Genomic DNA, 21078 nt, shown 5'->3' with positions numbered 1-21078 from the left:
AAATAGCATACCTCCAAAGAGACCCCAAGCAGCTTTATTTTGGCAGTCTGTAACAGGCCTAAGATAATGCGGTTCCCACTCTCGCCACCCAAAAACCCAAACTCTAATAGATCTTAGCTTCATATAGCATCCTTAAATACAGCAAGGATAACAGGTGGAGTTTTAAGAAATCCAGAAAAACCAGAAATGAGAATTACCAAAATATACCTGGTTCGAAAAAGAAAAAGAAACCTCTTTCCACAAATCAACCTGAACCGCCAAAGGAATTTTTGTGCATTGTGTTCGTTACACTCTTAAATCAAGTCTTTTTATAGCAGGATTGTATTAAGTTTTTATAGGATTAGTCATTCTACTACATTTTTTAGCGGGTACCTTTCAGGGGCATTGGTATTTGATTTGTACCTGAGGTCGCTGCGATCAACGGAAGTGTAAATCAAACATGTAAGCCATTTTGTCTGCCAGCTCTTGGCTTATTTTCCCATTGTCAGGCTCTTCCGCAGTTCAGATGGGTTTGTAATTGTAATCTTTAATAATGGTGAACACGTTTTAATTAGTATTTGCTTTGGTTGAAGGTGACACCAAGGTTACATGAGTGATCTTTTGTTATTTGGCAAATCGGGCTGAATGGCATGGTGTTTTATCTCGGATGTATGAGAACTGTGTGACTCTATTACAGTCCGCTCCTTTGTATTTCTACTCAGAAGGAAAACCCATTGGTTGCACCCAAGAAGACCAAATCTGGTGAAACTCATCTGCTTATACACGAATGTTCGGTTCGGTTCGGTTCATCTTTATTACAGTCATAAACCAGCACAAACATGAATGTTTTTTGGTTATATAGGAAGCCACCCGTGTTAATTTGCCTTAAAGTGGCTGCCGTGTGTTCCTCTGTTGTCCAAAAATGCGTTTTATGGATCATTATATGTTTGTCTAGTGTTGTAGTAGGACTTAGGAAGAGCAGGTTTTGAATCACCGATAGATAAGCCATGAAAACCCACCGGGCGACCATGGGTAAGTCACACTCTCCCAGCCTCAGAGGAAGACGACGGCAAACGCCATCTGAACAAACCTTTGGCAAGAAACCTCTCTGATAAGTTCCTCTTAGGATTTGAAAAATACTTGTAGTTATGCAACAACAGCCACAACTGGCATCTTTTTCTAGTTTTGTTGTCGGGATTAGCGCCCTGCTTTTTGTTTTCTTAACCTCAACAAGAAGGTAGAAGCTAAGGTCTATCAAAGTCCTTCAGTCTCTGATGCCAGGACAACCAGTTTCTTTCTGGCTGTAGTTTTCCATGCCACCCAGAACTTACTGCAGAGGAGTCCCCAAACCAGAACAGGTTTTTTGGGGAGCATGTGAAGCTCCTGGGAGGAGTTTGTACTTGTTGTTCGCTATTCACTCAAGTTGACCTCCACTTATGGTGACCCTATGGATGAGACATCTCTAAAGACCCCCTGTCCTCCAGTGCTCTGCTTAGGCCCTTACATTCAGACCTGTGGCCTCCCTAATGGGGTCTGTCCATTTGGCATTTGGACTTCCTCTCTTTCTACTGCCTTCAACCTTTCCCTAGCGTTAATCTCTTTTCTAAGGAGTCATGCCTTCTCATGATGTGCCCAAAGTACGACAGCCTCAGTGTCATCATCTTGGCTTCCAATAGAGATTTCAGGCTTGATCTGTTCATGGACACATTTGTCTTTTTGGCTATCCACAGTATCTTCGGCACTCTTCTCCAGCACCACATCTTAAATGAATTTGCTTTCTTCGCTGCCCAGCTCTCACAAACCTGCATGGCAATAGGGAATACAACGGTTTGTGCCATTCAGACATGTATATCTTTGCTCTTTAGTCTGTAACAGGCCTAAGACTGCCAAAATAAAGCTGCTTGGGGTCTCTTTGGAGGTATGCTGTTTAAATGATGCATGCACCCTAAGAATCCAGAAGCTGCACCAAAGCTGCACTCCAGTGCTTAGGAATGGAGTGTGGCTTTGGTGCAACCTCTGGACTCTTAGGATCCATGAATCATTTCAATAGCATACCTCCAGAGAGACCCGAAGCAGCTTTATTTTGGCAGTCTGTAACAGGCCTAAGACTGCCAAAATAAAGCTGCTTCGGGTCTCTTTGGAGGTATGCTGTTTAAATGATGCATGCACCCTAAGAATCCAGAAGCTGCCCTCCAGCGCTTAGGAATGGAGTGTGGCTTTGGCGCGACCTCTGGACGCTTAGGACCCATGCGTCATTTAAATAGCATACCTCCAAAGAGACCCGAAGCAGCTTTATTTTGGCAGTCTGTAACAGGCCTTTAAAATATTGGCACCAAGGTGATTCTCTGTTCCTCCTCTGCCTTTTCTGTTCTGCTACAGAGCGCCAAGATTTCCGTTACAAGTTCACTTTTCCCATTAGGCAACTTGTGTTTTTCATCCGCCGCACAGTTGTATCCTGAATGCAAAGCACAATAGATTATGAAATGTAACTTGGCATTGTATATATATATATATATATATAGATTGTGACTTCTCCTCTCTTCCTTCCCCCCACCCGACTCTTATACATTTTAGAAGATACAAGCACCCATGAAGGATGAAATGTCAAAAAGTAGAGATTAGGTGAATGAAGCAGAATATTTCCCACTAATATCTATCTAACTATCTGTATATTTATGATCTGCATGGAGGGAAGGCACTCTGAGGAACATTTTTAGCTTTGGGTCTAATTAGTTTCCTCTGAAGTTTCAATTAATTTTGGCAATTTGTGATGCAGATTAAAGCACTTTACACCTTTTGAGTTCTCCCGACAAGCCCTGTCAAATTGAAGTGCCTGGGAAGAGAAGGCCATGTGAATGTCATGCTTTACAGGGAAGCGAGGCCACAGGTTCCCAAGTTTTCCCACCCCTGTGCCCTTCAGGCTCAAAAGTCCTTGAGGATCTCTCTTTCATTCTCTCTCTCACTCTTTTCTGGTTAGTCAGATCTTACAAGTAGTTTGAATCTGAATCTTAAGCAGACTTGAAGTCATCCCAGTTCTGTGAATACCAGCAAATGAACTGGAGTGTGTGAATTTGTTGTTAGCTACCCTCGAGTCGACCTCGATTTATGGTGACCCTGTGGATGAGACATCTCCAAGCTCCCTTGTCCTTCACTGCTTTGCCTAGGTCTGGTAGATTCAGACCCATGATCTCCCTGAATCAGTCTATCCATCTAGTCTATGCTCTTCCTCTCTTTCTTCTACCCTTTACTTTTCCTAGCATTATTGCCGTTTCTGATGAATCTTCTCATGATGGGACCAAAGTATGACAGCCTCAGTTTCATCATCTTGACTTCCAGGGAGAGTTCAGGCTTGATCTTTTCAAGGAACCATTTGCTTATCTTTTTTGCTGTCCAGAGTATACACAGTGCTATATCTCCCAGGACTGGGACTCGGGGCGGCTTACAACATTCAAAACAGTACGTAGAGAGATCTTGGCCTGTTACAGACAGCCAAAATAAAGCTGCTTCGAGTCACTTTGGAGGTATGGTATTTCAATGATACATGCGTCCTAAGAGTCCAAAGGCCGCACCAAAGCCATGCTCCAGTCCTAAGGACTGGAGTGCAGCTTTGGTGAAGCTTCCAGACTCTTAGGACTCATGCATCATTGAAATACCATACCATCAAAGTGACTCGAAGCAGCTTTATTTTGGCTGTCTGTAACAGGCCCTTGAAGCACCCTTGAGCACCACATCTCAAATGAGTTGATTTTCTTTTTCTCTGCTTTCTTCACTGTCCAACTCTCTCATCCATCCATGGTGATGGGGAATACGATGGCTTGGACAATTCTGTCTTTCATGCTCAGTTTATATCTTTACTCTTTAGGACCTTGTCTAGTTCTTTCATCACTGCCCTTTCCATTCCTAGTCTTCTTATTGCTATTGCTATGCTGACTGCTGTTATTATTCCTTGACTGCCATCTCCATTCTGATCAATATTTGATCCATCGTCCGGAGAACTGAACTGAAAAGCAAGAATATAATCTCCTTTGGAAGCACTAATTTACCCCCGGCTCTCGCATCCATCTAGCTTTTAGGGTGAGCAGAAATAGTTACACTTGTGTAATTTTGTATGTTCTTTGGCATTGTTTTCCTTTCCTTCGTCCTTTCAATCCCTTGTTACATGCCCCTAAGTTTTACCCTCGACCAATCCATGGGTCATATCAAAATCCATACTTTTGGCCCTCGACTTATACATGAGGTCGACTTATATGTATAGAAATTGGATAACTTTGTTTAAAATCTTGGTCAGGCTGGATGTCTTTTCCATCCCTGTTGTGAGCAATCTCAGAGGTTGGCATTGCCATACCTTCCACCTTCCCGATTTGGCAGGGACAGTTTATTCTCTCCCTTCCACATTTGTCCTCCGCTTGCTTCAGTGATTGCAAACTGAGTTCACAGTGCAAAAGCTTAACTTCCTGGAGGGGCAGAAACTTGCCCTTCCCAGTAGGCTCAAGCAAAAGCAAACTGCTGCAGCCTCTCGTCGCTTATGCGTTCTTCCTCCGTAATAACTTTTTGCCGTTTTGGCCACGCTCCAATGTCGCTTGGACATGCGCCCATCCCAGTTTTCCTCCGTGAAACGTTGGGAAGTGGAAGAAGGAGGGCGATGACATCTGCTTAAACCCGATACGGTGGAAAGAATCGCTAAGGCAACAAATCACTTGTATTCTCCAAAGGAGGGGAACATGTATAACGAAGCAATTGAACTGTCTTTTCAGGAAAACACAGATTGCCATGGTGAGACTTAATTTTGTGCTTTCTTTCTTTTCCGCCCAAGAGCTGCCTTCTGGAACCATTTCCTCCCTTGCCATGCATCTCCAAACATTAAAAACCCTGTTGCTGTGCATTTCCTTGTCATTACCAATATTTCTTTGACCAAAGCCACTGAAGCAAAGTGATCCCCCCCCCTCTTTTTACCTTCCTACCTGAAAAGAAGCTGCTTTTCTTCCTCCCTTGTCTTCTTTTCCCCTTCCAGACATTGCATATCAAATTGCATTTTTTAACCAAGAATAATTGCCTTTCCCCTTGTCGTCGTCCCCCCCCCTTTCTTTCCCTATGACACCAAATGCTTGGCCCCATATTAAATCAAACGCTGGCATGCAAAAGGCCCCTGACAGGCCTGCAAATGGTTTAGTTACAAGGCTGCCTCAGCCAGTTCTTATTTGTAAATGACAATTTTCTACAGCAAAATATATGCTTGGACTTCAATTGTCGAGCCGCGGATTGCAGCCAGAAGAGGAATAATTGAATTTTAATGCTGCTCGGTTTTAAAGGTGATTTTATTTAAAAGGGAGCGAATTAAGTTGCTGAAAGATGGCGAGGATGAGAGTCCAGGGGGCCAGTATCCACCCTAGCCATCTTTCAGTAGGGTTTGAAATTTGTTCCATAATAAGCTTAGAGGTCTTTTTGGGGGGTGGGATAATAAGGAGGGTCCAAGCACAGTGCAGATCGAAAGATGCTTTAAAAACGGATCTCCATCTCAAGTTTTAGGGTGCTTCTTGCAGGTGAAGCCATCACCTCATGATCTCAGGTGGGTCTTCCCCACTTCAGTCAGAGATAGAAGGCATGTGGACTTGGGTATCTTGCATCTTCTTGGCCTCCAGATCCGCTTGGATGTTGCAAGCATGAACATTTCCTCCTGTACTTTCTGTCTAGTGGGGCACACATTGTCCTGTTACTCAGATTCCAGTGTCAGTGTTATAATAGAAGCAAAATAGATGGTTACTTAATGAATCCTGCAACCGTTTCAGGAAAAACAGACGCAATCTTTAGACCTGTTGATGCAGGCAATGGTCCTGGGATAACAACTGCTGGGCTGGGTTTTGTGGAGTCAGGGTTTATCTCCGCCACCCATTTCCTCAAAGTTGAAACTGATGCATTAAAGCATGGTTGAAGGTGCCTGTCTCATTCCACGGCCTTGTCTGGTAAGCAGGGTGTTTCAGTTTCCCACACTGGATCCACTGAACAACCAAGCATTTTGTCCAGGATAGGTTAGATTTGGGGAGGGATCTTGAGAGAAAAGGGGCAAATTGAGTGATAAGGATCCTACTGTTGGAGCTGCGGGGCCAACCTGGATCAAGGTTCATTCATAGCCTCCGTAAAAAGTAGACGTGGCAGAGGAAAGAAGTTGGTGATGCCTGCCATGAGAAGCTCCTCTCTTCTTCTGTCATCTGTCTCCAGCTAAAGTGCTGAGAAGGTGAACTGGAACCATGTGCTGAAAGGGTCTTTTTGAACGCTGAGAAGGTACTTCTCGAGTTGGACCCTCCCAATGGCTATTTGAGACGTAAAGGAGACATGGGCCTGTTACAGACTGCCAAAATAAAGCTGCTTCAGGTCTCTTTGGAGGTATGCTATTTAAATGATGCATGCATCCCAAGAATCCAGAAGCTGCACCAAAGCTGCACTCCGGTGCTTAGGAATGGAGTGTGGCTTTGGCGTGACCTCCGGACTCTTAGGACCCATGCGTCATTTAAATAGCATACCTCCAAAGAGACCCGAAGCAGCTTTATTTTGGCAGTCTGTAACAGGCCATGTAGACTTTTCATCTTGTGGCCAAAACCCACACTCTTATTCCTCGAGGTGTGAATTTGACAGCGCATGTTATGGTCCTTTCCTTGGACCAGTTAGAAGGCCGGAGAGCCGAAGAGGCCAAAGCTCTTGTGTGCAGGCTCGAAGGATTTCTTTTTCCCTTTGCCCTTGTGTATGCCCTTATTTGACTCAGCAAACAATATCCTCAGTTCAACTCAGGGAGCTGTGCAGGTCCCTGTTGTAAGGTGTTGCATGTTCAAGCTAATGTCTTCCAGCAGCGATGTTTGCAGCCAAAGAATAATTTCTCCCTTGTTGGCTTCTCTTCTCGAATGCCTCCCACTCTGCGCCGCCTAAGCCGCGCACAAGACAATCTCACTAAAATTAGTTTTTAATTGATCCTCAGAGTCGCAGAACGCTCCCGCACGCAGCGCAAGTCACAACACATTTGCTGCCACGGCCAAAAGCCACTCTGGGTTGTTTTTGACACCTGTTAAGATTTCCTTGTAAATCGTGTGTGATTGACGATGGATTCTTTATCCCGCTTTCTACCTTCCACTGTTCCCCTGCCTCCCGCATTCGCCAAAAAAAAAGCTAGCAAATCAAAACTTCCTTGAAGGTCTTGTTGTAGTCAAAGGTATGGGTTCTGAATTGATGCAGAGCCGCATTTTAGACGTTTCTAAAATGTAGAAGCACCAAACAGAGACCCAGCTTTTCAGCAGGGAAACCCCCTTTTATTGTAAGTCATGGATCCCAGCTTAGTTCCTTTTTGATTGTTGCAAGCAATGTTCTGGGCTGCTACATTGGTTCAGATTCTCAGTTGGATTTATCCAGTATGTTCAGTCTCCTGGGTGCATTATAGTCTTGGTCCTTCAACCTGTGGAGGGCAATTTAGGTTTGTCACAGATGAAACTGAGACTGAGCATTGGCAAAGCTATCAGGTCAAATCGGAATATACAGAAGGATGAGAAGGTTGCATGGGTGGGACGTATGATCCTTTGGGGACTCAAACAGTTTTGGATTGGCCTAAATAACCTAAAGCAGCGATTCTCAATCTCTAGTCCTCCAGATGTTTTTGACTTCATCTCCCAGATTCCTTCATCGTTGGCCATGCTGGCAAAGGCTTCTGGGCGCTGAAGTCCAAAACAACTGGAGGATCAAAGATTGAGAACCTCAGACCTAAAGGATCTTGGAAGCTAACCAAGATCAACCCTGGTTAGTACTTGGATGGGACATTGTCACTGAACACCAAGTGCTGTAGGGTCTATTTCGGAGGAAGAGTTGCCTGCCATAAATCAAAGTTGCCATAAGTCGTAGAATTGCCATAAGTCAAAGTTGACTTGATGACATTTCACAACAACCGAATTGCCTCTGCTCCCTTTGGAGGAGGCAAATACTTGGTGCAGTGTTGTTATCTATAGCCATTTCCATTTGCGTACAAGCAGCATGTTTCCAGATGCATCCCATGTTAACAGGAGATGTGTTGGGGGATCCCAGAAGGATCCCCATAATTGGAAATGTGTTGTCCCATCTCTGAACATGGTTGTTCTTCTGAAGAAGGGAAAGTGGTTATGTTGGGAAATGGAGCCATCCTGCAGTCTTAGAGGAGACCTGCCCCGTTCTTCTAGAGACGATTGTGCAAATGGTGAAGTTGTAATGGTCTTTGAAGGCAGGATATGCGTATTTCTGAATCATTAACTAATACATTTGTGTTATTTGGGGGCGTTGTGCCTCCACATTTAAACCAGAAGTAACCCTCCCCGGGTTAGCAGACGTTTGGGTGACTTTCCATCCTGAGCTCTTTGGAAAAGGGCTGGAACGGAAACTGTCGGAGGTGGCCAGCGTCAGGGACTTATTTTGAAACAATGGTGGTCAGTCTGCAGGAAACGTTGGATGCTTGGCTGCCATTCATTTTTGTTTTATATGAGCGGAGAGAGAAAGCCTTCTCAAAATGAAAATGCTTATTAAAAGAAAATGCCCAGTGGGCATTGGGGTTGGCGAATGCCTCAAGCCAGCCATCAAAGCACTCTTAACCAAACAGCGGTCCCTCGTATAATTGAATTGAATGTACATTCCTTTTCGTGGAAAGGGGGAGATTTTTGTTAACTGGATTAAGGATAGCATCTGAAAACCATGTCTATGACAGGCATTGTTTTTGAATAATCTGGACTAATGCTCTTTTCTCTCGTTCTTTTTTTCCCTAATTTCTTACAGATGGTCACAAGAACAAAGAAAATATTTGTAGGTGGATTATCGGCTAATACGGTAGTGGAAGACGTAAAGCAATACTTCGAACAGTTTGGCAAGGTAAGGTCTACTGTGGATCAACTCTGCAGCATACTCTGAATTCTTTGTACGATGGCATTTTGGAAATCTGAATACATACTGCAGCTATGGTCTCTTGTGAAGGTGAATGGTTGTTATACAGACTTGTGTGCCTGGTATTTCTCTGCCTTGGGTATCTTTGTATCCAGAAATTGCATATAAGTGTGTGGCGTGTGTTTATGGTGTATAGGATATGTGTGTGTGAGAGAGTTTGGCAGTATATTACCAGTGAGTAGCTCAACAAAAAACACTCTTTGCTGAAGAACATTGTGCTTTTTGCAAAGCAGTGTTCCTTGTGCCAGCCATCAAATCAGCATGTTGTTATAAGTAATATAGTGTTCCCGCATCAGAATCACTGATGATGTGCTCTTATTTTGTCTAAGGTAAGGTTTGGATTTTGATGGTCTTTAGTCGTGATTTGGGGAGGGAGAAGGGAACAAAAATGTGTGTGTTACATTAGGAGATGCAGAAACTGGAGTGTGTGTTCAACACTACAATGTCTACTTTCATTTTAAAATATCCAGTGAAGGTTTCTGGAACATAACAGTTGTGGAGCACATGTTGGATTGAGAAAACTATGGCCTGGTACAGACTGCCAAAATAAAGCTGCTTGGGGTCTCTTTGGAGGTATGCTGTTTAAATGATGCATGCATCCTAAGAATCCAGAAGCTGCACCAAAGCTGCACTCCGGTGCTTAGGAATGGAGTGTGGCTTTGGCGCAACCTCCGGACTCTTAGGACCCATGCGTCATTTAAACAGCATACCTCCAAAGAGACCCCAAGCAGCTTTATTTTGGCAGTCTGTAACAGGCCTATGTGAAAGAGAAAGTTTAACAATAAATTCCCCTTTTTCCTAGAGTAGACATCTAGTAGGGTAGATTTTAGAAGGCACATCTAGTGCGATCCTTTTTGGGAGTGACTTACATGTGCGCTCCGTTGTGTGGCTGGTTGTGTGTTAAGAGTGAAAGGGTCACCTTGTGACTCTCTTGGACTTACTACTGTCTTAAAAGAAGGATGGGACCTCCTGGCAAAGGCACAAAAGTTTATGTAGAGTTGTGCCCTTCTTCCCTTTGTAAACAGTAGTACAGTTTATACCACATCCTGATGTTATTATGGTTTATGTGGTACCACCGGTGCCATTCAGAGACATGGAAATGCAAGCCATGACAATATATGATGTAGTTTCTGATGGGAGGAATTGGAGATGGGGCTGCTGGTTTTGGTGGCAGCCCTGTGTGGCTTATAAACCATTCTCCTACCCCTTGTAAGTACACTTCTGTGGTGGCCTGTTTCTAGAGGTTGCAAAATTATTATTTTTTGGATTACAGCTCCCATAATCCTCTTCCTGTGCTGTTTTAGAGTCCAGAAAACAAACTTTTTCCAGGCTCCTCAAATTCTCTCCCCCCAAACTGGTCCACAAATGGCAGGAAAGTGACCCTTCTTGCACTGTGCTTTTTCTGCCTTTAGTAAACGTGGAATAGGTGACAAGAGGCATTGTGTAGAGCCTCTTGTGATTGCAAATTACCCCAGTGATGTCTTTATCTTTTTACATGATGTGCTTAAAGAGGGATTTCTTTGTGTAGCTTTGTTTCGAGTGGTACCACACTCCGGCATGCATGTTTTATCCAAATATATATATATATCCATTCAGGCCTAAACCACTTGCTAGTCCCAACTACAGTTGTATCAAGTTAGCAAATCAACATTTATGCAAGTTCCCATTGAGTCTGCCCTAGTTGAGCTTGACACTTTGATGGACGTCTGCCGCGTTCTGAGAAGCTGTTGCGTCGCCGATCCCAGCGGATAAACTCCTCTTTAGAGAAATCAAGTGTTTCTCCCATTCTGCTGATCCTTATCCAGCAAACCTCCGGTTCAACTGATAAATCCATCGAGGTTATGCTGCTATTGTTCGCTTCTTTAGTTTTGGCCTTACAATAGATACTGATATAAGAACGCAACCGTATCTTGAACTCTGATCAGTTTGACATCTCCATTAAAAAATATAAACCGTGGAGGTGGCGACCCTTGGGTATGTTTGAAGCTTGGATTGATTTCCATCAGAGGTGGAACATGAGCAACAGAACACTAACACTATAACACTATAACACTAACCACTATCTGGTAGAATACTAACAGGATTCTAACACTCCGCCAAAGATGGTGGCTTTGCAATGCTGTGGAGGGCAACTGGGAAGGAAGAAACTACGGATCTGAACTAGAGATAGGAGCTTCCATATGCCATGTTGGCCTATTCACGTATTACTACAGGTTGGTTCTCCCTTTTCATCATCAAGTTTATCTGTCCGTGGCACAACGTCCATTACAATATGTGGCAAAGGGACACAAGAAAACATTCTCCCCGATCCAAAACACTTGGGATCAGAAGTGGTTTGGATTTTGGAACTTTTTCAAATGTTGGAATGTTTGCCATATCTGTAAAGGAGAGATCTTGGAGATGGGACCCAAGTATAAATTGTGTTCCACGTACACTTTATACACATAGGTTGGAGGTCATTTTATACACAATATTTTTAATAACATTGGCCCTATACAGACAGCCAAAATAAAGCTGCTTCGAGTCACTTTGGAGGTATGGTGTTTACATGATGCTTGCATCCTAAGAGTCTGGAAGCTGCACCAAAGCTGCACTCTAGTCCTTAGGACTGGAGCGTGGCTTTGGTGCGGCTTCTGGACTCTTAGGGCGCATGTATCATTGAAACACCATACCTCCAAAGTGACTCGAAGCAGCTTTATTTTGGCTGTCTGTATTAGGCCATTGTGCCTGAAACAAAGTTGGTGTCCATTGAACCATCAGAAAGAAAAGGTGTCACCATCTCAGCCACCTGTGAAGAAAGTGTTGGATTTTAAAACATTGCCAAATTCCAGATAAGCGAAAGTCAACCTGTAGTGTACTTCATATGGTATTTTAATATGTAAGCCGCTTCGGTTGTTTTGCAACAGAGAAGCGGGATATAAATAACGTTTTATATTATTATTATTATTAATTATTATTATTATTAGTGTGCTCTTAGCTTAGGTTAGTTTGCTAGGGACTTGTGCTTACGGATAGACTTTGCCTCATATGAACAAGTGCTAAAGTGGCACCATTTTGATTTTGCTCACATACTAAAACCTCTCACCAAATAAAATGTCTTGGACCAGCTCTGATTCCAGTTGTGCCTTTACAAATGGCTGATGGTGTCATTGCTATGTTTAATATCACTTTAGGAAGGTTGATTTATTGACTGCGAGTGAGTGGGTTTGGTAAGTCGCCTCATCTCTGACAAAGGTTTTTCAGTCCACGTTTCTGCTTGCGTCATCCATCCTGGCGGCGTTTTACAGAAGGAAGCTTCCACCGACCGCATCCTATATTTTTAGGGTTGCCTTTGAAAGCCTTGTTTTTGTGTACACCTTCCTCTTTTGTGGCAAGGGGACGTCTAAAGAGTTATTGCGCTGGATTGATAGTCGTTTTGCAAAACCGTTCATTTTATTTCCTTCAATGATAATCTTCGATTCCGGCAGGATGATGTTTACAGCCCGCTGAGCCCTTTATTAAAGGATTACGGCAGCGTCTGAATGTTTCTTCCCTAGTTATTGTCAAATCTGCCAAACTCCTCCGTCTAGTTTTGAAGTTAATAACAGTTTTGCCGCGTGCATGTTTCTGTGTTTCTTGCATGCACCCTTGAGGAATCGTTTTTGTTTTGTTTTGCCATCTGGTGGCTTCATGCTGAGTCTGAAAAATAGACAACCAAGCTGAGATCATCCAAGCGATTTAGTAGGTCTTGGTGCCTCTTCGGAGAGCCCTCCGCCTCGTCTCTCTCCTTCTTTGCCTTCTTCAAAATTGTGTCGTCTTGTTTAAAATAAAGAAGTTATTGCTTAACGTTGCTACATCCCAGAACAATAGACGCCTTTTAATCTCAGTTTTCAGGGCAGCGTTCAACTTTGTAATAAAAAGCAGGTCTGCCCAAATCCTCGCTGATAACATTGTGCGCGAAGTCGAAGGCTTTCATGGCCGGCATCCATAGTTTTTTGTGGGCTCTGTGGCCATGTTCTAGAAGAGTTTGTTCCCGACGTTTCGCCAGCATCTCTCCGAAGACACCAGCCACAGATGCTGGCAAAACGTCAGGAATAAACTCTTCTAGAACATGGCCACAGAGCCCCAAAAAACCCACAAAAAACTAACATGGGCCTGTTACAGACTGCCAAAATAAAGCTGCTTCGGGTCTCTTTGGAGGTATGCTGTTTAAATGATGCATGCACCCTAAGAATCCGGAAGCTGCACCAAAGCTGCACTCCAGCGCTTAGGAATGGAGTGTGGCTTTGGCGCAAGCATCCTAAGAATCCAGAAGCTGCACCAAAAGCTGCACTCCAGTGCTTAGGAATGGAGCGTGGCTTTGGTGCGACCTCCGGACTCTTAGGACCCATGCATCATTTAAATAGCATACCTCCAAAGAGAACCCAAGCAGCTTTATTTTGGCAGTCTGTAACAGGCCTATATTTGGGCTTTTTCACTTCTGTGGCTGTACAGAGAGAGCCAGTATGGTGTAGTGGTTTGAGTACAACCGTTCCTTGCTGAGCCATAGAATCACACACTGGGCAAGTCACACACTTTCAGCCCCAGAAAACCCTATGATAGCTTTGCCTTAGGGTCACCATAAATCAGAAGCAACTTGAAGGCACACAACAACAACACCGAATGTACAGAGGTAATCAGAATATTAATGAATCAAGGAATGCACATGCGTGTGAGAGAGCAAGTATGCATTTATTTAAAAGCCCTCATCCTCTTAACACTTGGTTCAACTGTCAAGTAGATTGCCGTTGGATGCACTTCTGCTAGGCCAAGGGGATTCTCCTTCTTTTAAAACCATAACTAGTGCGTGTAAAAGCAACTGATACTCCGCCGCCACCCCGTCAGTCTTGTTGTAGGTACCCCTTGCTTTCCCGAACCCCTGTGAAAACAACTCGGTCGTCCTTATTTCTGGAGAGCCTTGCCATGTATATACTTTATATGGGGAGCTGTGTCATTAGTTGAGAAGACGTATGCTTAGTCACTGGTTTATCTTAATCGGCTTTGGCTTTTCCCAACAACAAAGTGAGCTTATTTTGCTAAGCTGAAACAACTCTGCTCCCTTTGTTCCTGCCTTTTTATTGTCTCATGCCTTTCGTTCTGTTTCGCTGCCAAAAAGTTTTGTTTCATTAGGCTTACCAGTCATTTCCAATCCAGTGGGCTGCTACAATTGGGCCTTTATATACCTCCGCTGCCCTGTTTCCCACGTCCTTCTGGGTTTGTGTCAAGATGCAGCCGGCTTTGTGAAATGCAAACGTTTTATCTCCCCCCCCCCCCATCAAAGTTAGCTGGGATACTATACTAGGATATTTGGGTCAGAAATGCCATTTGGGGCATGCAGAGGTTAAGCCATTGCACGGTAGAGATGAAGCTGAGTTCTGGGTCGGTTGGGCTGATGGTTGTTTTGCTCCAGTCATGCAAAAATCTTCTTAGGGAAAGGCTGTGTTCAGCTTTTGCAGCTGTACTCTTCTGAATTACAAGGCTTATCGTATTATTTTCCACCATATGTAAGCAGGGTAGTGTGAATGTTAAAAGGTGCGTTGTGGCGGCCTGAACTTTCAAGATCCGGGTGACTAAGGCCTGTTACGGACTGCCAAAATAAAGCTGCTTGGGGTCTCTTTGGAGTTATGCTGTTTAAATGATGCATGCACCCTAAGAATCCGGAAGCTGCACCAAAGCTGCACTCCAGTGCTTAGGAATGGAGTGTGGCTTTGGCACGAGCATCCTAAGAATCCAGAAGCTGCACCAAAGCTGCCCTCCAGTGCTTAGGAATGGAGTGTGGCTTTGGCACGAGCGTCCTAAGAATCCAGAAGCTGCACCAAAGCTGCACTCCAGTGCTTAGGAATGGAGTTTGGCTTTGGCGCGAGCATCCTAAGAATCCAGAAGCTGCACCAAAGCTGCACTCCAGCGCTTAGGAATGGAGTGTGGCTTTGGCGCGAGCATCCTAAGAATCCAGAATCTGCACCAAAGCCGCCCTCCAGTGCTTAGGAATGGAGTGTGGCTTTGGTGCGACCTTAGGACCCATGCATCATTTAAATAGCAGACCTCCAAAGAGACCCAAAGCAGCTTTATTTTGTCAGTCTGTAACAGGCGTAAGAGACGGCAATGGATCTGCCAAGTTAGGACAGGAATGCAATTTCCCCCCCTTCTGTGTGCAGAAAAACCCGAATCAGATCTATACCAACACAACAGTTACCGAAAAGACCAAGAATTGTGACTGCAATAGCATGTTTAGGGCTACTTAAGCAAGCATTTCGGACACACCCATGATAAATTGCCAGGCAAAGCATGTTAAGTTTGCTACATGTCTGCTTTCATTAAAAATAATCCTTAAGCAGGACGGGTTTTTCAGTGTCTGGCTGAGTGCACTTAGGTGTTGCTTGCGCTCTGCCAGCAATAGCTTACTCTTCAATGGCTGTACAGGCTGAGTCTCTCTTATCTGGAATTCAGAAACCTGAAATACTCCAAAATTGTCTACATGGGTGACTGAGATAGTGACACCTTTGCTTTCTAATGCTTTAGCGTACACAAACTTTGGCCTGTTACAGACAGCCAAAATAAAGCTGCTTCGAGTCACTTTGGAGGTATGCTATTTCAATGATACATGCGTCCTAAGAGTCCAAAGGCCGCACCAAAGCCACGCTCCAGTCCTAAGGACTAGAGTGCAGCTTTGGTGAAGCTTCCAGACTCTTAGGATTCATGCATCATTGAAATACCATACCTCCAAAGTGACTCAAAGCAGCTTTATTTTGGCTGTCTGTAACAGGCCTTTGTTTCGGGTCCAACATTATTAAAAATACTATGTGCAAAACTACCTTTATAAGATGCATGTGAAGTATAAATGAATTTCATATTTAGACTTGGGTCCCATTCCAAGATGTCTCATTAGGTAGACGCCAAAATCCCAAACACAATTGGTCCAAAGCATTTTGGATAAGGGAGACTCGGCCTGTGTTAAATAAATCGGTATCCCGATACTGGTATTCTTGCTCTTTCAACAATGAGGTTATATATAAGAAGTTTGTTCTTATAACAACACTGCAGAGTAGGCTAAATGACAAAGTAAGTCATGAGAACTTGCGCCTAGTTGTCACAAGTCGGTTCATTATTTGCCACACTGGTAGTGCCCAATTCTCCCGAATTGCTTGAGAGATTATGTTGGATTTTTCTTCTTTCCTTAGATAGCATGCCCTTTTCAAATGCAGAATCCTCCATTTTCTCTTGCACTATTCGGAGGAATAAGGGATACCCAAGAGCAAGCATGGAGTAATGGTCTCAGTGGTCTGGGAGACCAGAATCTGAATCTCCTTGGCCTGTTACAGACTGCCAAAATAAAGCTGCTTCAGGTCTCTTTGGAGGTATGCTGTTTAAATGATGCATGCATCGGAAGAATCCGGAACTGCACCAAAGGTGAACTCCAGTGCTTAGGAATGAAGTGTGGCTTTGGCGCAACCTCCGGACTCTTAGGACCCATGCATCATTTAAAGAGCATACCTCCAAAGAGACCCCAAGCAGCTTTATTTTGGCAGTCTGTAACAGGCCCTTATGTCCATTGAAGCACACTGAGTGACCATGGACAAGTCTTCTTCTCTCTGTCTCTGAGGAAAGCAATGGCAAACGCCCTCCAAACAAATCTTGGCCAAAAACAAGAGAGATAGCTGTGCTTTAGGGTTGCCATACCATGGAGGTTCTGCATAAATTCAACCTAGACAACGAGGAAACTGAAATAAAGAGTTCCTGTGCCTTGCATCAAATGCTGATCAGAATGGAGACTGCAGTTAAAAAGTAAGAAGACAACTAGGGATGGAAAGGGCAGCTATGAAAGAACTAGACAAGGTCCTAAAGAGTAAAGGTACAACTGAACACTAAAGTCAGAATCGTCCAAGCCATTGTATTTCCCATCACCATGTACAGATGTGAGGGCTGGACAGTGAAGAAAGCAGATAGGAAGACAGTTAATTTATTTGAGATGTGGCGCTGGAGAAGAGTGCTGAGGATGCAGCGGATGGGCAAAAAGACTGACAAATGGGTCCTAGAACAGTTCGATCCATAACTCTTCCTGGAAGCCAAGATGATTGAATTGAGACGGTTGTACTTTGGCCACACCATGAGAAGCCAGGATTCATTGGAAAAGACAATAATGCTAGGAAAGGTAGAGGGTAGTTGTTGGATTGTCCAACAGACACAGCAAAAGCGAAGCATCTGATGGCTCAAGGGAATGCAAGAGGAGGACATATTGCTCTTTGAAGAAGCGTGAGAGCATATCAATAAAGAGATTAGGTCCCCAGATGTTCTGCATCCAAATAGGTAAGAAACAAAGAGCACAGGGATTTTATGTATGTGTGCGCGTTGTCGCTTTTTGGCCGCTGCTTTGGGCGCGCCTGGGTTTTATGTTGCAAGAACAGTGTTACTGAATGGCAAGCAGGTTTCACGCTCCAAAGAAAATAAGGATGTACTAGCCTGACGTTAATATTTTTAATACGTCACATATTTGCACAGTGGCCTGTTGAGTACAGCGGACGTATTTGCATATGCATGCCCTTGTTTCGTAATTGTTAATAAGTCCTTAATTGTTGACAGCTATCTGCAAGACCCTGAAGTGTGGAGGAATGCCCTCGGAGCATGAGAAAAACCACAGCTATATAGGTTGCTTTCTTCAGCCCTTCCCTTTGGACAGCTGTGGAAATAGCATCCCATGCAGCCAAGACATTTTTGCCTTGGTGCGAATAAGTTAATGATCCATTGGAGTATTAAGCGCTCCAAAGGTTTATTTTTCCCTGAGGCCCCAGGGGCCTCTGAAGATGTCATTATAATAGGATGGTTAGCATGAGAAAAGAAGGGACTTCATTTTGGGAGGATTTGGAGGCTTTGCCTTCAAAATGTCCTCCAAGCCTAGGTGGGTTATTTATCCTATTCTGTGCAGAAAGCAAGTACATTTCCTCAGCTGAAAAGGAATATATATATATAAATATATATATATATATAGTCAGTAGAGTATGCTGTAGGGCGTTTTTGTTTTTTCCTTTAAATCACGCGACTCTTCCAAAGCCATTTTTCAAACCTTGACTTCTTGTTAGACAGGTACAATTTTCTGTGCCACTTTTCATGAGGCTCTGTTTTGTAAATTGGTTACAGTCGGAGAAATTGAAGGTCAGCTCTGGACGCCGTAATTTGAATATGTAATAACCGGAGTACCCAAAAGATTTTAATACACAACAGAGAAAGTGTGTTTTTTGCCTGGCTGGGGCTAATAATCTCCCTAGTGCCTGCGGAAAGCTGTCCGGAGACAATAACTTTTTCTTTATTGGCCCACTTCTTTCAAGGCAGGCAACGCAAATTGTCTGGTTGTCTTACAAGAGCAACCCAATTATTTACACCGGACTCTTACCGATGGTGCAGTTGCCTCCCAGGTTCCTTTCCAGAACCTGAAAGGCTTACTTTTGGAGACCACAACTCCCAGATCCCAGCATAGCCATTGCCCAACAGGGCTAGCAAATTCTGAGAGCTGTGGTCTGGAAAGGTAACTTTGGCAATACACCGTTGGTGATATTGTCTGAAGCTAGAAGGCTTTTAGGCAGTTGCAAACATTGGCCTGTTACAGACTGCCAAAATAAAGCTGCTTCAGGTCTCTTTGGAGGTATGCTGTTTAAATGATGCATGCGTCCTAAGAATCCGGAAGCTGCACCAAAGCTGCACTCCGGTGCTTAGGAATGAAGTGTGGCTTTGGTGCGACCTCCGGACTCTTAGGACCCATGCATCATTTAAATAGCATACCTCCAAAGAGACCCAAAGCAGCTTTATTTTGGCAGTCTGTAACAGGCCATTATCTCCTCTCTGGTGGCCCTGCGGTGTGTCAGCCACATTGCTCCTTCCTCGGTGAAGCTCTCCAAGCAACATGGAGTCATTGGGTGCATCTACGCTGTAGAAATGATGCAGCTTGACACCACTTTACTGTGCAATTCTGGATTTGCAGTTTTGCAAGCCTTCTCTGCCAAAGAGTGCTGGGGGCTCCCCAAAACGACAAATCCCAGGATTGTGTGGGGTGGTTAAAGTGGTGTCAAACTGCCATAGTTTTTTGTGGGTTTTTCGGGCCATGTAGCCATGTTCTAGAAGTGTTTATTCCCGACGTTTCGGCGGCATCTGTGTCTGACATCTTCGGAGATTTTCCTTTGATGATGCCAGTGAAACGTCAGGAATAAACTCTTCTAGAACATGGACACATGGCCCGAAAAACCCACAAAAAACTATGGATGCCGGCCACAGAAGCCATCGACTTCACATCAAATTGCAATGTTTCTAGATGCACCCTTTCAGAAATATTTGGCGGGGGGGGGGGGATGAGAACGACTGCAGTAATGTGCCTTAAAGTTGCAGCGGGGCGAAGATGGGGGACTTCTGCATTGAACGTCCTGAGCAATATACACACCAGTTGTTGAAAAATAAGAAGAGAAAGATTCTTATCAGGTAATGCATTGTGTGGGATAATGCTGCAATACAATGTTGTTGTTGCCTTGCTGGAAAAAGAAAGAAAGGCCTGTTCCAGACAGCCAAAATAATGCTGCTTCGAGTCACAGTGGAGGTATGGTGTTTGAATGATGCATGCGTCCTAAGAGTCCAGAAGTCGCACCAAAGCCACGCTCCAGCCCTAAGGACGGGAATGTGGCTTTGGTGTGGTTTCTGGACTCTTAAGACGCATGCATCATTCAAACACCATACCTCCACTGTGACTCGAAGCAGCATTATTTTGACAGGCCTATGTTAACATCCTGAGTAAAGTGCTTGTTACTGCTCCATTTTTTTTTTAAACAAAAGTAGACCATTTTGACTCTTCCAAAGAACAGTTGGCAGGGAAGTGTTTAAAATATCGGCGAGAGACGACTGTTCCTTGGCTGCAAGGAGAGGCGGTGGGGAAAGTGCTATGTTGTGGGAAATGGGTATAATAATGACGCTTTTTCCTACATGCAAGCAAATGGCCTTAAATCGGTCACTTATGACCTCTTCAAGTGGCTTTATATACACCGTCGGCGATATTGTCTGAAGCTAGAAGGCTTTTAGGCAGTTGCAAACATTATCTCCTCTCCGGTGGCCCTGCGGTGTGTCAGCCACATTGCTCCGTTTTTTGGCGGGGAGGTGGGCAGTTTAGACTTTTGGACATTTCATCTCCTGTTTGAGTCATTTGTTGTGTCATTACGGGCAGTGTTTATCTGTTACTCTTCTGGTTCCACCAGAAAGTACTTAGGACAAGTTGTAGTGTGTGCTGAGTAGAAAGAGTAGAAGCAAACATGGGTACCTAGGCACTGGGTTTTCCTGCAGTGATCTCAAAGGTATAGCCATGTTAGTCTGTATAATCAGTGCACAGAGAGACCTTGTCACACCTTTGAGACTCACTGAAAGAAAGAAATGGGCAGCAGGAGCTTTCGTAGACTTCCTCGGACGCATTGTAATACATCTGAGTAAGTAGATGGAAGTCTAGGAAAGCTCATGCTGCCCATTGCTTTTGTGCAGTTAGTCTGAAAGGTGCTACAAGATCCCTCTACCTCCAAAGATCTGTTAGGCGAGATCTTTCAGGCACGGAGAAGACTGGTAAGGGACAAGAGTCTGCTTCTCTCTTGTCCTCTCTTTCTTGTTCCATTAACTGAACGCAAACGACTTTTACACTTTGAACTCATTTTGCAGAAGTTGAGGGTGAAGGGGGACAAAGTGGGAGGATCAGAGAGAAACGGGAACATTTAAAAGCAGATGGGGGATGAATAGGGACTGTTCCTTCCAAATCGAGACAGTTGGGAGGGTATGACATACTTGCCCTTTATGAAATACCTTCCTAACATGTCTTGTTCTGACATGGAAAACTATGTCGTTTATGTCACTAATATTCATTTCGGGTAAAAATGTCCTAATTTTGATTGTTAATCTTCTCGGAGCTGTTGCCACCGGTCTGAGCAAGTGAAGAAGGAGGAGAAGGAAGAAGACGAAGAGGAGAAGAAGAAGAAGCCTCTTCTTATGTCTTCTCTTGGTCCAGTGGTCCCCAAACTGTGCTCTTTAAGGGATTTTGAACTTCAGCTCCCAGAATCCCAGACTACAGTGGTACCCCGGGATACGAATTGATCGCGTTACGAAATTTCCGGGTTACGAAAAAGTTAGATT

The 21078-nt window shown here is 44.1% G+C and overlaps 1 protein-coding gene across 14 annotated transcripts in view; it reads left to right on the top strand.

The window, feature by feature from the left end:
• Nucleotides 1-21078, top strand: part of LOC149286425 (RNA-binding protein Musashi homolog 2) — a 538943-nt gene that overhangs the window by 150886 nt on the left and 366979 nt on the right. For all 14 annotated transcript variants that reach the window (XM_089494106.1, XM_089494102.1, XM_089494104.1 and 11 more), the window contains exon 6: nucleotides 8755-8847. In XM_089494106.1, the coding sequence (XP_089350232.1) occupies nucleotides 8755-8847 (93 nt within the window). The remainder of the gene's footprint in view (nucleotides 1-8754; nucleotides 8848-21078) is intronic.

The sequence above is a fragment of the Sceloporus occidentalis genome, unplaced genomic scaffold (genome assembly GCF_023333645.1).
Source record: "Sceloporus occidentalis isolate IW3139 unplaced genomic scaffold, rSceOcc1.0.p SCAF_69, whole genome shotgun sequence".
NCBI lineage: Eukaryota > Metazoa > Chordata > Lepidosauria > Squamata > Phrynosomatidae > Sceloporus > Sceloporus occidentalis.
Note: the sequence above shows the minus strand (reverse complement) of the source record. Positions and strands in the feature narration are given on the sequence as shown.